The 16,655-nt window shown below is 41.0% G+C and overlaps 1 protein-coding gene across 1 annotated transcript in view; it reads left to right on the plus strand.

Annotated features, from left to right (window-relative positions):
• LOC308529715 (uncharacterized protein) overlaps positions 1-16,655 on the plus strand; it is a gene marked incomplete at its 5' end in the record, with an annotated part of 30,698 nt that overhangs the window by 3,807 nt on the left and 10,236 nt on the right. The window contains 4 exons of the mRNA XM_081105966.1: positions 2,821-2,998; positions 3,536-3,673; positions 9,753-9,908; positions 14,835-14,947. Coding sequence (XP_080962092.1) covers positions 2,821-2,998; positions 3,536-3,673; positions 9,753-9,908; positions 14,835-14,947 — 585 coding nt within the window. The remainder of the gene's footprint in view (positions 1-2,820; positions 2,999-3,535; positions 3,674-9,752; positions 9,909-14,834; positions 14,948-16,655) is intronic.

Genomic DNA, 16,655 nt, shown 5'->3' on the forward strand with positions numbered 1-16,655 from the left:
TCACATGATCATATTAATAGACACAGAAAAAGCATTTGACAAAGTCTAATACTCATTTTTGATAAATACTCTCAACAAATTGGAATAGTGGGAATAGAGAGATAAAGGGAGGGAGGGAGAAGGAGACATGGATATGCCAGGGAAACAGCCACAGGCACCCCAACTGGGGGTCAAATAGGAAACCTGGGTAGGTGCCCTAATTTGGAATTAAACTCACATTTTTGTGTTCAGAATGGTGCACCAACTAATTGAGCTATCCAGCCTGGCCTAATCAAATGTTTTCTGTTTAATAGTTGCTTCCCAGCTCTGCCAGTGTGACTCAGTGGCTGATTGTCAACTTATGAACCAGATGGTCACGGTTCATTCCTCTTGGGTCCATGCAGAAGGCAACTGATCAATGATTCTCTCTCTTCGTAGATATTTATATCTCTCTCTTTGCCTCCTCTGAAATCAATAAAAATATTTTTAAAAAGTTGCTTTCCATCAGCTATGTTCAAAGTGAAAAGTATTTCCTATTCTGTATCTAGAGACTTATTTCTGAAGTTTGGGTCAAGAGGAATTTTTTAATCATTGCTCTCAGGAGGATTCTCCCATTTTTAATATGGTTTTATTGATTTCAGAAAGAGAGGAAGGGAAATGGAGGGAAACATCAATGATGAGAGAGAATCATCATTAGGCTGCCTCATGCATGCCCCCTATTGTGGATCGAGCCTGCAACCCAGGCATGTGCCCCTGATCAGAATCAAACCTGGGATCCTTTAGTCCACAGGCCAATGCTCTCTCCATTAAGCCAAACCAGCCAGGGCCATGTGTTTTCTTTCTTTAAGTTCTGCGTGGTTGTAATGGTGCCCAAATCTATACTAATAAAAGGGAAATATGCTAATTAGGACAGACATCTTTTGGACGTCCTTCCAGACAAAGTCGCAGTGGCTGCAAGGGCCAAGGCTCAGGTCGGCAGTGGTAGCAGCAGCAGGGTAATGGGGGCAGTCCCTTCCCCTGATCCGCCAGGTCACCTCCCACAGAGGGAGCTGAGGCAGAGGAAGTTAGGGTTGATCAGGCCAGCAGGGGGGCAAGTTAGGGTTGATCAGGCCCGCAGGGGGCCAGTTGGGGGCAGTCAAGCTGGCAGGAGGGACAGTTAGTGGTGCTCAGGCTGGAAGGGGGAGCAGTTGGGGGCAATCAGGCCAGCAGGCAGAGTGGTTAGAGGCGATCAGGCAGGCAGACAGAGATATTAGGGGCAATCAGGCAGGCAGGCAAAGGTAGTTAGGGGCAATCAGGCAGGCAGGCAGTTGAGTAGTTAGGAGCCAGCTGTCCCAGATTGTGAGAGGGATATCCAATTGCCGGTTTAGGCCCGATCCCACAGGGATCCCCAAGGGGTCCCCAATTGGAGAGGGTGCAGGTTGGGCTGAGGGAACTTTCCCCTCTGTGCACGAATTTCGTGCACCAGGCCACTAGTACTATATAATAAAAGGCTAATATGCAAGTAGACCGAACGGTGGAACAACTGGAACAACTGAACAACCAGTCACTATGACATGTGCTGACCACCAGGAGCCATGTGTGGAACATGATGGGCATTGCTGCAGTGGGATGGTGGAGCAGGTGAGTGGGGGTGCCAGAACAAGGCAGGGCGCTGGTCACTGTTAGTGGGGAGAACCTCTGGTGGTTACTGAAAATTCTTTGCTCCCTCCTACCGTAGTCCCTCCCGGTGCTGGCACCTGTTTCTGGCATTGGTGAGGCTGTCAGCATGTGGAAGTGAAGGTAGTGGTGGGAGCGGGGCTGCCAGCAGACAGGGGACCGGGGGCCATGGTGATAGGGGTCAGGTAGGGGTGCAGAGGATGGACATAGACCAGCACCTGTGCCTACCGCAGCCTCGCAGCCCACAGTTCCTTTCAAGGTACACGATTTCATGCTCTAGTCCCATAGTCATTATATAAATGCCTTTCTTGTGTCTTGTTACAGTTTGTGGCTTAAATTCCATTTTGTCTGATATAAGGATAGCTACAAATGTTCTTTTTTGGTTTGCACTTGCAAGGAATATATATTCCATCTCTTCAGGTTGAGACTTGAAGTGTCTTTAAGCATGACTTGAGCTCCGGCTCATGTGGCTTCTATGGTTGGAGCACCATCCCTTATACCAAAAAGTTGTTTGATTCCAGATCAAGGCATATACCTAGATTGTGGGTTCCATCTCTGTCCTGGGTACATAATGATGTTCTCTCTCACAGCGATGTTTCTCTGTCTGTTTCTCTCTCCATTCCCCTCTCTCTAAAATCAATGAGCATATCCTCTGGTGAGGATTTTTTTTTTTTGAAATTTAAGAAAGTCAATGAATTGAGTCTCTTATAGGCAGCATATAGTTGGGTCTTATTATTTAATCCATCAAAACATTCTATGCCTTTTTTTCCCCCTTTTATTGAATTTATTGAAATAACTCTGGGTAACGAAAGTATACAGGTTTCAGGAGCACAATTCTATAACACATCATCTGTCCACCATATTGTGTGCTCACCACCCCAAGTCATTCTATGCTTTTTGATTGGAGAATTCAATCCATTTACAAATAAATTATTGACTGTTAACATCTTACTAATGCTAACTTGTTTTATTCCTGTTTTGTATTTCCTTTCTTAGATTCTTCCTCTCTTGCTGACTTCTTTTCAGAATTAAAGATTTTCAGTAGTGTGGTTTGATTTCTGTTCTTTACCTTTTATGAATCTGCTGGAGGTCTTTGTTTTGTGGTTATCATGATGTTTATATAAGATATCATATGAATATAACAGTCTATTTTTTGATCAGAGCTTTGGTTGTGTTTAACTGCAGATTTAACTTTAAAGAAGAAAAAGAGAAGAGACAAAAAGCTGATCTGTTATATAAAAAAAATATGGTGCAGTTAGGAAAAAAAGAAGGGCAGTCTATTAAAGCAGTTGAAATGAACCCCAAAGTTGAAAACACCATTAAAACACAAGTGATGGCATTGGAGACTGTAAGAAGAAATGAGGTAAATTTATCTTTGGTAAAAATTTCTTATATCTAACAGTATTTTGTCAATAATTGTATCCCTTTGATTTAATGTACATTATGACATTTTTAAAAAGCCCAAGATGTTATCTCATTCAAAAAATGAACTGTGACATTTATGACTAAAATTATTAATTTATTACTATCCATGGCGTATAGTAGATGCTCTGTATATGTTTTCTACATGAAGAAAGGGACAATAAATTGAATTTAACCATTCACATCAATGTTAATTTGGGCTTTTAAAAATGTTAACATACAGGCTAAATTGCCTTGACACAGTGATAGAATTACTCAAATGTTCATAAACAAATATTATTTCACAATACTGTATTTTTGCTCTATGACATATTTAGCTATCACTTACGTTAAAATTTTGAGTTTTTTTATGAAAATGAAATATCCTTATGCTTAAAAAGACTACTTCTTTTTTACAGTTTTTAAAGGAGCTGTTCTTAAGCTTTGAACTTTTTGTTAAAAGGTATGAGATAAAAAACTATACAAAATGTGTCTCTAGGTTGTTGAAGAACGAAATTACACTCAGAGGCAACTTTCTCAAGAACAGAATGCCAGTATATCACAAGATGGAATTCTGACCAAACACCTTTGCAAACCACAGGAGATAGAAAGAGCTCATAAGAAAGTGAAATCTGAGGTAGTTTATTTAGTCATTTACAAATGTGTGTGAGTATATGTGCGTGTGTAGATATGTAAAATCCAATATGGTACATATGGAAACTATAGATAATTTTAAAAGCATATCTGTGTGTGTATGTGTGTGTGTGTGTGTGTGTGTGAGAGAGAGAGAGCGAGAGAGAGAGAGAGAGAGAGAGAGAGAGAGAGAGAGAGAGAGAGAGAGAGGAGAGAGATGGATGGCATTTTGGGTCCATTGGATAAAATGATATTTTTCATTCAAATCCATTTGTCTCTCACAGTCAAGTAGTGACATTCACAATGACCTCATCCTAACAGGAAGCTTTTAATATTTTCCATAGAAATTGATGTGTTTTCCATGATCTCAAAGGTATTGCTACCAAGAACAAATGCTCCAGATTTTGGCAGTGATTTCATTTCCTTGATTTATTAATAGAGAGGGTAGTTTTCATTTCCACTGATGGTAAGGAGGAAAAGAATAGCTGGTTCAGGGGTCATATTTTAGATGACATTCTACCTTTGAGAAAAGTAAAAATTTGTTCTTAGTAGTATTTCATTTTAATACAAGAGATTTTGAAGAGAATGATATAGGGTAATGTACACTTAGTGACAGTTTATTGGTATTTTATTCCTAGTAAAGTAATTCAATACATTCCTATCCATTTCACATTAGTTGCTCTGAACATCATGAACAAGAAATAAAAATTATCCCAACAAAATAATCTCATGATTTTCTAAGAAGAGCTCTATAAATTTTATCTTTTTCACCATTACTTTTTTGAAATATAAGGCATCTTTTGCGTTTCTATATTCACACTAGAGAAGAACTGTGTATTGGGGCAAGAGCACCAATTGTGGAGTCTGGAGACCTTGGGAAAATATTAAACTTGCTTATCTTTTTAACTCCTCCATTCCAGATTGTGATGACTAAATAAGGTCATTGCTGGATGTAGAAGAGTTTAGGACAATGCCTAGATTATTAGTTATTAGGAAAGGTAGGTTTTAGTACTGAAAGTATTAGGCAAATAGAATATCTATGAGGTAATCTTGGAAAAAATAATTTTAGAAAATTATCCTAATATATGCAGGGTTAATACTCTTACAGTCGGGTAGCTCTATGTTCAGACTGTAATCTCAATTTTTAAGTGTAGTTAGAGTTACTAATCTTTTACTTAATGCATTCTGAGTTTGTGGTGATTCAGAAAAAAATTCCTTCCGAATTCCGAGACTCTTTACATGGTGGTTTATTTTTTACTTAAAAAAATCATAAAGTTATATTAAATTTATGAACTTTGGAGAATTTATGCTTGTATAAAGTGATAAGATTGGATCCATTTCTATTTTTTCCTGAGGGGTATCCACATTGTAATGTTTTTGTTGTTAGCAAAAAGGTTATTCTTTAATTTCAGAGGCTATATTAATATATCATTTCAATTTGTTAGCTAAAAGTCTACTTTGCTTTACTTAGGTTTCTGATAGTTATGAATAAGAAAAAAAGGCTGTTGCATGCAAATTGCATGTTGAAGGATGAAACTGCCAAGCTAACACTAGAAATAGATTAAGTAAAAAATCAGAACCAAGAAAAATGAAATTGGAAAGCAGGAATCCTTATAGGAGAGGCTATTTTACCTACAGAGTGAAAACATGTTGTTTCAAAAGCAAGTGGATCATGCTCACAACCAAGCTGACAGGAAAGGAAAGAGTCATTAAAATTCATGATCAGTTTGAAGATGTCATAAAAATATTTAAAGTTGAAAGTGAAAAGCAAAGGCTTATGCTGAATGAAACAAGCAAGGAATTAATCAATGAATGGCATCATTTAAAAGAAAAAATAGATCAGTGTGGAAATGATAAAGCAGAAAGAGTTGTATGTATCTAGACCAGCCGTGGGCAAACTATGGCCCACGGGCCGGATCCGGCCCATTTGAAATGAATAAAACTAAAAAAAAAAAAAAGACTGTACCCTTTTATGTAATGATGTTTACTTTGAATTTATATTAGTTCACACAAACACTCCATCCATGCTTTTGTTCCGGCCCTCCGGTCCAGTTTAAGAACCCATTGTGGCCCTTGAGTCAAAAAGTTTGCCCACCCCTGATCTAGACAGATAACTATTTTCAAATTTCCTCTAAGAAAATTCAGAGTAATATTTGATGATGGCTAGATGTTGAATCCAGGTGAATATTAAAAATGTATCTATAGCTATATATCTTTATCTCTATATCTATCTATCTATCTATCTAAAAGCCAAGTGACCAGAATGATAGAGCAACCGTAATGACCAGAATGACCAATTACTATGATGTGCACTGCAGCAGCCAACCAGCCCGATCAGGGCCCCAGTAGGCTGCCCCAACCTCCTGTGGCCTGTCCCTCCAGACAGCCCCTCCTGGATTGGCCAGCCAGATCCCACCCATGTACCTATTTGTGCACTGGGCCTCTAATTCTATGTAATAAAAGAGAAACATGGTACTTAGCATACGTCCGCTACCCTTGCCATTGGCTAATCAGAGCGATATGCAAATTAACTGCCAGCCAGGATGGCGGCCGGCAGCCAGGCAGCTTGAAACTAACACGAGGCTTGCTTGCTTCAGTGACGGAGGAAACCAATGTTCCCCGCCTGCCTTGCCAGCCTCTGAGCTTGCAGTTTGAAACATAGTTACAAATATAGAAGCTAAACAAAACCCCAGAAACCTGCTTTCAGTGAGCCGGGATCTCAGAGCTGGAGTTGTTACAGTGTTTCAATTATAGAACACAAACAAACCAGATACCTGCTTTCAGCAGCAGAGGCCTCAGAGCTGGAGTCAGAGCTAAAGCTGACCCAGAATAAAAAAAAAAAAAAAAAAAAAAAAAAAAAAACAGAAAAAAAGGAGCAGTTGGGAGCTTCAGTCACCTGCCAGCCTGAAAACGGCCCTCAGCCCCTCACTAGACTGGCCAGGCACCTCAGTGGGGATCCCCACCCTGAAGGGTGTGTGACCAGCTGCAAACAGCCATCATCCCCTCATCCAGGCTGGCCAGGCACCCCAGTGGGGACCCCCACCCTGATCCAGGACACCCTTCAGGGCAAACCAGCCGGCCCCCACCCATGCACCAGGCCTCTATCGTATATAGTAAAAGGGTAATATGCCTCCCAGCAACAGGATCAGCGGAGCCGCAATGCCTCCTGGCACCAGGCTCAGCGTGACAGGGGGCAGCGCCCAAACCCCCTGATCGCCCTGCGGCTCTGTGTGTGGCAGGGGGCAGGGCCACAACCTCCCTATCCGCCCTGCTCTGTTCGTGACAGAGGAAGGCGCTCCAACCCTCTGATCAGCCCTGTTCTGTGCCTGATAGGGGGGAGCTCCCCAACCCCCTGATCGCCCTGCGGCTCTGTGTGTTACAGGGTACGGAGCCCCAACCCCCCTTATGGGCCTTGCTCTGTGTGTGCCAGGGTGTGGCGCCCCAACCCCCTGATTGGCCCTGCTCTGTGTGTGACGGGGTGGTGCCGCAACCTCCCCATCGACCCTGCCTTGAGTGTGACAGGAGGCGGTGCCCCAACTCCCCAATCGGCCCTACCCTGAGCATGACTGAGGGTGGCATCACAACCTCCCAATCTGCCCTGTTCTTTGCATGATGGGGCGGCGCCCCAACTCCCCAATCGCCATGCTCTGAGCCGACCAGGGGCTGCACCTAGGGATTGGGCCTGCCCTCTGCCACCCGGGAGCAGGCCTAAGCCAGCAGGTCATTATCTCCCAAGGGGTCCCAGACTGCGAGAGGGCACAGGCCTGGCTGAGGGACCCCCTCACCCCCCCCCCCCCCGAGTGCACAAATTTTTGTGCACCGGGCTTCTAGTAGATTATAAATGTGTTTATTCTATCAGCTTAAAAGCAGACATTGTATCCAGCAAATGAACAGTAGACCCAAGAGGTGCTCCGTTTGAATAAAGACATTGTGTTGCCCATGAAATTTTAAGAGGTTAAATTATAGATTGTTCATAGATGTAGACTGATATTAATAATTAAGTCTTATACTGGTAGAATAATAATTTTAGTCTGTCTGTCACCACATTTGAATATTGTTAGGAAGCAGATAAATGGGAATGCTCTTTCCTCAAATGATATTTTCAAATTAAGATTCAGTTAAGTGGATTATCTTGACAATTAAGTTCAGATTTCCCTGATGAACTGAAGTGTAGATGTTGTATGTCATAGTACCTTTCCTTCCCTGGATCCTTGTACATTTAGGGTGACATAGTGTTATTTTTATTCATGCCAATTTGAATTAAATTTGGAAATATTTCTGTCTCACGTAATGTACTCATAGGACCTCTTAGCTTTTGAAAAGCATCAACTTTTCATTCAATCATAATTTTGGACAAAGGTGATGAGTTTTAACAAATCTATACTTGATGTAATCTTTCCACTCTATTTATAATTTTTTAATGGTTTTACAAATAATTTGCTAATATTTCTCATGTTAAGGCCTAATTACTATCACTTGGAGCTGTTTGTCCAAGACAGACAGAATTGTAGCTCTCTGATTTCTTAATTTGGCATTGATCTCCATTTCAGACTACTGAGGGGTAGCAGGATTTATGTGTAGCAGGGAGAGAGGCCAAGGCCAGGTTACTTAGGGCCTTGAAGACCTTGGAATGACTTCCCTTTTCTTTTAACATAGGAACCTATTGGAAGGATTTGAGCAGGGGATTAAACGTGTGAGGAACTCTGAAATTAATTGAAAACTCAGGTTAAAAAAATAAAAAGAGAAAGTGTTCCATAATATTGAATTTACTTCCACTTGATCCACCTACATACCCATTTGTCTTTGAATAGTCAATAGATTGTAAAGCTTTGAGATTCATCTTGGTTGGTGGTGGGGAGGGGAATTGAGAGTGGGGCTGAGTCAGCTTTTTAAGTACATAATACTATTTAGGCAGAAATATTACATTTTCTGTGATGTTAACCTGATTAAGCCAACAGTAACGTGTATACGAGGAAAAGAAGGTGAACTGTGGGAGATAGTGACATTTTTCCAGTTATAGATTATCCTATCTAATAAAAGAGTAATATCCAAATTGACCATCACTCCAACACACAAGATGGCTGCCTCCATTTGGACACAAGATGGTCAGCAGGGGAGGGCAGCAAGAGAAGACCAGGCCAGTAGAGGGAGGGCTTGTGGGGGACCAGGCCAGCAAGGGGAGGGCAGTTGGGGGGACCAGGTCAGCAGGGGGAGGGAAGTTGGGGGGGACCAGGCCAGCAGGGGAGGGCAGTTGGGCAGACCAGGCCAGCAGGGGAGGGCAGTTGGGCGGACCAGGCCTGCAGGGGAGGGCAGTGGAGGGCAACCAGGCCTGCAGGGGAGGGCAGTGGAGGGCAACCAGGCCTGCAGGGGAGGGCAGTTGAGGGCAACCAGGCCAGTGGGGGAGGGAAGTTGGGGGGGACCAGGCCAGCAGGGGAGGGCAGTTGGGGGGACCAGGCCAGCAGGGGAGGGCAGTTGGGGGGACCAGGCCAGCAGGGGAAGGCAGTTGGGGGGGACTAGGCCAGCAGGGGAAGGCAGTTGGGGGGGACCAGGCCAGCAGGGGAGGGCAGTTGGGGGCAATTGGGCCAACAGGGGAGTAGTTAGGTGTCATCAGGCTGGCAGGGAGTGGTTAGGGGCTGATCAGGCTGACAAGCAGAAGCGGTTAGGGGCAATCAGGCAGGCGAGCGGTTGGGAGCCAGCAGTCCTGAATTGTGAAAGGTTTGTCTGACTGCCCATTTAGGCCCAATCTCCCACCAGGCAGTCGGACATCCCTCGAGGGGTCCCAGATTGGAGAGGGTGCAGGCTGGGCTGAGGGCCATACCCTCCCTTCCCCCCCTCCACACACGAATTTCATGCACTGGGCCTCTAGTGTTGATAATATATGACTCTAACAAAGTATATCCAAGCTGAGCCAAAAGTAGGTTTACAGTTTTTTGTATGGAGAATAATGTTATAATTAGTAAATAACCTACTCACAACTGTATATCTTCTTTTGCCCCATCCCATATGAGAAGTTATATATTATTAATATAATTTAATAATAATGTGATTTATAAAATCAGTAACAGAAATATCTTACTTACTAGGCAGCAATTGTGAGACAACTTCAAGCAGAACTGGCTGATACCCAAAGAAAACTATCTATGACAGAGGCTTTACTGAAGGCTGAATCACATCATCGTATATGTTCACAATATGAAATACAAAAGTTGCAGAAGGAATTAGATGAAAGCAGAAGTCAAGTATGTATGAAATTTAACATGTCATCAGTTAATCTATAGCTGGTTAAATAATATACAGTGTTTTAGGATACTACTTTTCATGGGTAGGTTTCTATTTTCATTGTGATTAATTTATTATAACTCTATTTAGGGCACATATTTCTTAAGCCCTGAGTTTTATTCTGCTATTTGTATTTTATGTATTTTCTTATAATATTTAGCCTTAGGAAAGTTGAGAATTATGCATCATTCTTCATAGAAGGCAAGAAGCTTTTTTCCCTACAAAACAATATTTTTCAGTGATATCTCCATTATCACTTTGAGACAGCCAGATAAAATCAGAGGGTAATGCTTAATGGAATATTCCAGAAAATTGTATTATGTCTTATCTTCACTTTGGTGAATAGATATTCCTTAGCATTCAGAATAACTTGTATGGGAAGTTCATTAAACAAACCAATTGAAGTAGGCATATATTTCATTTTCTCTTACTTAGAAATACTATGAAAGCAGGGAAATAATCAGGTCATTGTTATATGGACATCCACAACAGACAATTAAGAAAATTATATCTAGATTTACTAATGGAATTTTTTTAAAAAAAACTGCATTGATATAATTGACATCTAATAATAGAGAAACATGGTAATTAACCGTAACTTCGCTACCCTTCCCATTGGCTAATCAGGGCGATAAGCAAATTAACTGCCAGCTAAGATGGCGGCCGGCAGCCAGGCAGCTGAAGCGAACAGGAGGCTTGCTTGCTCTAGTGATGGAGGAAGCCAAAGTTCCCCGCCTGCCGCTGCCGGCCTCTGAGCTGCAGTCTAAGAAACAATGTTGCAATTATAGAAGCTAAACAATCCCCAGCCGGGCCTCAGAGCTGGAGTTGCAACAGAGTTTCAATTATAGAACCCAAACAAACCCAGATACCTGCTTTCAGCAGCTGAGGTCTCAGAGCTGGAGCCGAGCCTCAGAGCTAAAGCTTGCTCTCAGTTCCAGTGACAGCCATAGAAGGTACATAAATCCCAAAATTAAAAAAAAAAAAAGAAAAAAAGGAGAGGTTGGGAGCTTCAGTCACCCGCCAGCCTGAAAACGGCCCTCAGCCCCTCACCCAGACTGGCCAGGTACCCCTATGGGGACCCCAAACCTGAAGGGTGTGTGACCAGCTGCAAACAGCCATCATCCCCTCATCCAGGCTGGCCAGGCACCCAAGCGGGACCCCCACCCTGATCCAGGACACCCTTCAGGGCAAACCAGCCGGCCCCCACCTGTGCACCAGGCCTCGATCCTATATAGCAGGGGTCCTCAAACTTTTTAAACAGGGGGACAGTTCACTGTCCCTCAGACCGTTGGAGGGCCGGACTATAGTTTAAAAAAAAAAAAAAAAAACTATGAACAAACTCCTATGCACACTGCACATATCTTATTTTGAAGTAAAAAAACAAAATGGGAACAAATACAATATTTGTATTACATGTGGCCCGTGGGCCGTAGTTTGAGGACCCCTGCTATATAGTAAAAGGGTAATATGCAAACTGACCCTAACAGCAGAAAGATTGGGAATAACTGGTCACTATGACACACACTGACCACCAGGGGGCAGACGCTCAATGCAGGAACTGCCCTCTGGTGGTCAGGGTGCTTTCACATGGGAGGAGCTCTGCTCAGCCACAAGCCAGGCTGATGGCTGCCAGTACAGCGGTGGTGGTGGGAGCCTCTCTTGCCTCCTCAGCAGCGCTAAGGATGTCCAACTGCAGTTTAGGCCTGCTCCCCGCTGGCAAGTGGACATCCCCCGAGGGCTGCCGGGCTGCCAGAGGGATGTCTGATTGCCATCTTAGGCCCAATCCCCCAGAGAGCGGGCCTAAGCCAGCAGGTTGTCATCCCCTGAGGGGTCCCAGACTGTGAGAGGGCACAGGCCGGGCTGAGGGGCCCCCCCTCCCCCCCGAGTGCACAAATTTTTGTGCACCGGGCCTCTAGTATCATATAATTTGCCAATTTAAATTATACAATTCAATATTTTAAACCATATTCATAGAGTTGTACATCTAATTATGACCTCAATAAATTATAGAATATTTTTATCACTCCAAAAACAAACTCCACACCTCTTAGTGATCACTACCAGCATCTCATCTTGCCCTGCACCAGGCAGTAATGAGTCTAATTTGTGGATATTTCATATATATGCAATCACTCAAGTTGCAGTCCTTTTGATTGACTTTTTTCACTTGATGTCACATTTTAAAAATTCTTTGACATTATAACACATATCATTATTTTATTTATTTTTATTGCTGAACAATACTTCATTGTGCTGCTCAACCATTTATCCATTCATCAGTTGATGGACCTATGTTTTGTTTTTACTTTTTGGCTGTTAATAATTCTACTATGATCATGAGTGTACAAGTCATTGTGTGAACCTAGGTTTTCCTTTCCTGTCCATTGGATTTTAATCCTGTGAGATAACTGGGCTGATTTCAGCATCTCTTCCCTTTTACTCATGCTGTTGTTGGTGAACATCTTAAGGGTGAAGGCGCCCCCAAATTTAGAAAATAACACTAGTACATTCAAAGTAGTACCAATAAGAATCAACATAATATGTACCAGATCAGCTATCTACAAAGGTGATCCGTATCACTCATGGTTTATGAGTATGTGGTTGAGGATATTGTCTCTGAAAGCAAGAAGGGAGAAAGTAATAAAAAGTACAGATGACCTTAGTAAAGGAGTCAAGGCTGGAAATGTTGATTAGGGAATCTGGTTTGAAGTGCTGAGGTTTATGGATCTCTGAGAGGATTTTTAAAAAGGAATAAACTGCTCTCTATCTAAATTCAGTCTAAATTTTGTTTGGTAGTTCAGTTTGTTCATTAAATGCCACATATGAGTGAAATCATACGGCATTTGTCTGCTGGTGGTGTTGGTGGTGTTGGAGTATGGTGTAGGGATAAGTAAAAAAAAAAAAAACCTAGAGAGAACCCATGCACATTGACAACATTGTGGTGATTTCTGGAGTGTGAGGGATTTTGTGGTGATGATAGAGGCCATAGAGGGGATACATGGTGATAGAAAGAAGAAAAAAAAAGAGAAGTGAGGTAGAAAAAAAAAATGTCAACCTGGATGATGAACCTATGGAGGATCAATACAATATCTTCTATTTCTGTTAGATAATCTCTATAATAAAAGGTTTAAAAAGGATCCTCTTAGGTGACCATTATCTCCATCTGCTGCCAGACTGAAGCTCCCCTAATTTATTTTTCAGAGTATTCCCCTTCTACATCTGTCTGGTAGTTGATATTATCAGTTTTGATCTTATCAGCTTTTGGTATTTTAGGAGCTCTTAGGTTGATGCTATTATCTTTCTGTCTTTTAGAAAGTCCTCATAATTTCTGTTGTATTGATTACATACTTATGTTCATATGAAAAGTATATAATCTCTAGCCATATCTTTAACTTAAACATTCAAAACATCAGATTTAAGTTATTAACTTAAATATTCAAAGACCATCAGATTATAAAACAAGATATGGAGTTTCTTAAACTTGTTAGGTCTTACCTCAACTTCATTGTAGTTCTAGTCCAGTGATGGCGAACCTTTTGAGCTTGGCGTGTTAGCATTTTGAAAAACCCTAACTTAACTCTGGTGCCGTGTCACATATAGAAATTTTTTGATATTTGCAACCATAGTAAAACAAAGACTTATATTTTTGATATTTATTTTATATATTTAAATGCCATTTAACAAAGAAAAATCATCCAAAAAAATGAGTTTGCATGTCACCTCTGACACGCATGTCATAGGTTCGCCATCACTGTATCTAGTCCAACAGATGAAGAAAAATAACCATACTACCACTCCCTTCTCCTGAAAACAAGCAAAAATAAAAGTAAGATAAATAAAAAAGGAATAGAGAGAGTCCAGGACTGTACATTATGGTCACTGTTTAGAAATGCACTGCGGTTGGAGGACCAGAGGGAGAGTGTGCATGTGGTCATTGATATCAGTTGCTGCTGAGAAGCATTGAAGGGTTAAGAAAGATGACCCTAAAAATTTTAAGGTCAATTAGTGCAATTATAAGATTGAAATTCTGGTTCTTATACAAAAGGAAAGAATGAGTGGTTAAAATATGAATATGTGGATGAGACCTTGTAGTAAAGAATGTTAGTTTAATGGAAGGGGATGATAGGACGGTAGAAAAAGCTACAAAAATGAAGCAAATGTTATGTTTGTTATATAATATAGAGAAGACGCTTTATTTAAAAAGTGTTTAATAGAAAAGGAAAAATTGAAACCTATGGGAGAAAGTTTACATCGAGTGAGAGTCTTTATCTCATCCTAAAGTCAGATTATCATCATAAAGTAATGGGAACTGCGTGGGAATTTTTAAAATTACCATAGTAAGATGTGATTTAATGGAACCTAGAATATCTTGAACTATTAATGGAAATGTATCTAGGGCATCTTTAGTAACTAAAAGGTCAACATAGCCTTAAAAAAGTACTTTAGCACTTAGTATTTTGCTTGGTAGTTCAGTTTGTTCATTAAATGCCACAAATGAGTGAAATCTTATGTCACTTGTTTGTTGTTGGTGTTGGTGGTGTTAGGGTGTGGTGTAGGGATGGAGTAAAAAAGAAAAAAACTATACAGAACCCATGGACATTGACTACATTGTGGTGATCAAATGATCAAAACCTCTATTTTAACAAATTTTGGCAATTTCAGTTCCAGAAAGAAAGAGGTCGAAATGTAAAGTCAATTTAAGCTGCTGTAAGAAGTCATTATTCTTGAAATCTGTACTTATTGGCATCTAGTTTATAAACCCGTCTACTACATTTCATAAACTTGTCCATACATATTATTCATGAACCATTGAGAAATCATATTTTTAAGAAAGAGAGTGAGTCTCTAGATTTCTACAAATAATTTTCTTTAATTTTTTTGTAAAGGCTCAGCATGAAAAGGAAGCATCAAAGAAACATATGAATTCATTCGTATCTCTGCAACGGAACATGCATGTAGTAATGAAGCAAAAGCGTTATTTAGAAGAAGAGATAACCAGGTAAAATTACATCTCAAATCATTTCTACCATGAATTAAGATTTAACTGTCACTTTACTTTATTAAAACAATAATAAAAATAAAAATTTATTTTCTATCTGTAATTTTCTTAATTAAACAAATTATCCTATTTAAAAATTGACTATAGAAACTCACAGCACAATGTGAAACTGTTTTGAGGGCCACGATATTATACTTACACTTTAATGACTTTTAAAACCATAATGAAGATGCCTTTTGCATAGCCTGTCAACTGCCAGAAGCCAATTCTAGCATGTCATAATTGCAAGAGTTTCATCAAAAGGTTGCCCTGACCGGTTTGGCTCAGTGGATAGAGCATCAGCCTGCGGACTCAAGGGTCCCGGGTTCGATTCCGGTCAAGGGCATGTACCTGGGTTGCGGGCACATCCCCGGTGGGGGGTGTGCGGGAGGCAGCTGATCGATGTTTCTCTCTCATCGATGTTTCTAACTCTCTATCCCTCTCCTTCCTCTCTGTAAAAAATCAATAAAATATATTTAAAAAAAAAAAAAAGGTTGATGGAACTTGGGGACTCAACAAGGGCTCAGTCACATATATTGTCACCTGTTGGGAATGGCTGATGGCATTTCCCCAAACCTGAAAAGGATGATTGTTTGCTGCCAGATAACTCAGGGCATCTTAATCTACATGTTATTGCCTTCCTACTGGCCAAACACCTGAACAGCAGTAGGCTAATTCCCCCAATCTGACAATGGACTCTATAAGAAACCCTGACCCTTTGAAGTGTTTATCTCCACCTTGCCTCAGGACAATTTGTGTTAATAAAAAGCATGGGGTCCTGAGACCAGGAGATCTTAGTTCCTTCTAGCTAAGCTGCTCTGACCCCCAAATGCCTTTCAAAATTATATTTTGTCTCTGGACTATTTAAGTTACACACAGCCTTCTCCAGATTGCTGAACCCTTCTAGATGCTGGAACAAGAACTCCGGCAGTCAACTGCAAGTTTCACGTCTACCTTGAATGTTTATTTCTGCAAGACATCTTCTCTGTCTGGTGATCATTTCTTCTTTTCATAGTGTGCATCCCTTTGGCATTCAAATAGGCTAATATCTTGATTTGGCTTATGTTTCTCTTTTTTTAGTTATAAAAGATATCATGTACAAAAATGTCCGTGTGACTTAAAGAAGAAGTTGGGTAATCCTATTTTTACCAATCATAAAAACACAACAGCATCTTTCCCATACCTGGGAAGCTCCCACATGGCTTCCTTTCTGTTTTTTGGCTGAGTTCTTAAGTTTGTTCTCTGATTCTCATCATCAGTGCTTTTCCTCTCACTTAACTCTCTTTTTCTGCATTGTTTCATATCCCCTTTGCCAGGGTGTTATCCTGCACCTAGCAGGGTTCAGGAATCTGGAGAAGGTATGTGAGTAAATTAAATAAAGAGACTAGACATGAAATATAAATTTGGAATACACGGGGGAGCCAGGGAAGCTTAGCTTCATAAGGTAATGGCAACTGCGTTCTTTCTGCATCTCTGGACCTATGGCTTTTTATTCACACATTTTTGCCCTAAAGCAAAGCAAATACACATATCAAAGGTAAAGTTAGGTAAGCAGTAAAGTATCAGGTTGGGGGAACTGCCTTCAGCTGTTCAGCTGTTTGGCCAGAAGCAGGTAATAACATGTAGATTTTCAGGTTTGGGAAAATGCCCTCAGCAGTCTGGCAGCAGG

This window comes from Myotis nattereri (genome assembly GCF_964212035.1).
Source record: "Myotis nattereri genome assembly, chromosome: 1".
NCBI lineage: Eukaryota > Metazoa > Chordata > Mammalia > Chiroptera > Vespertilionidae > Myotis > Myotis nattereri.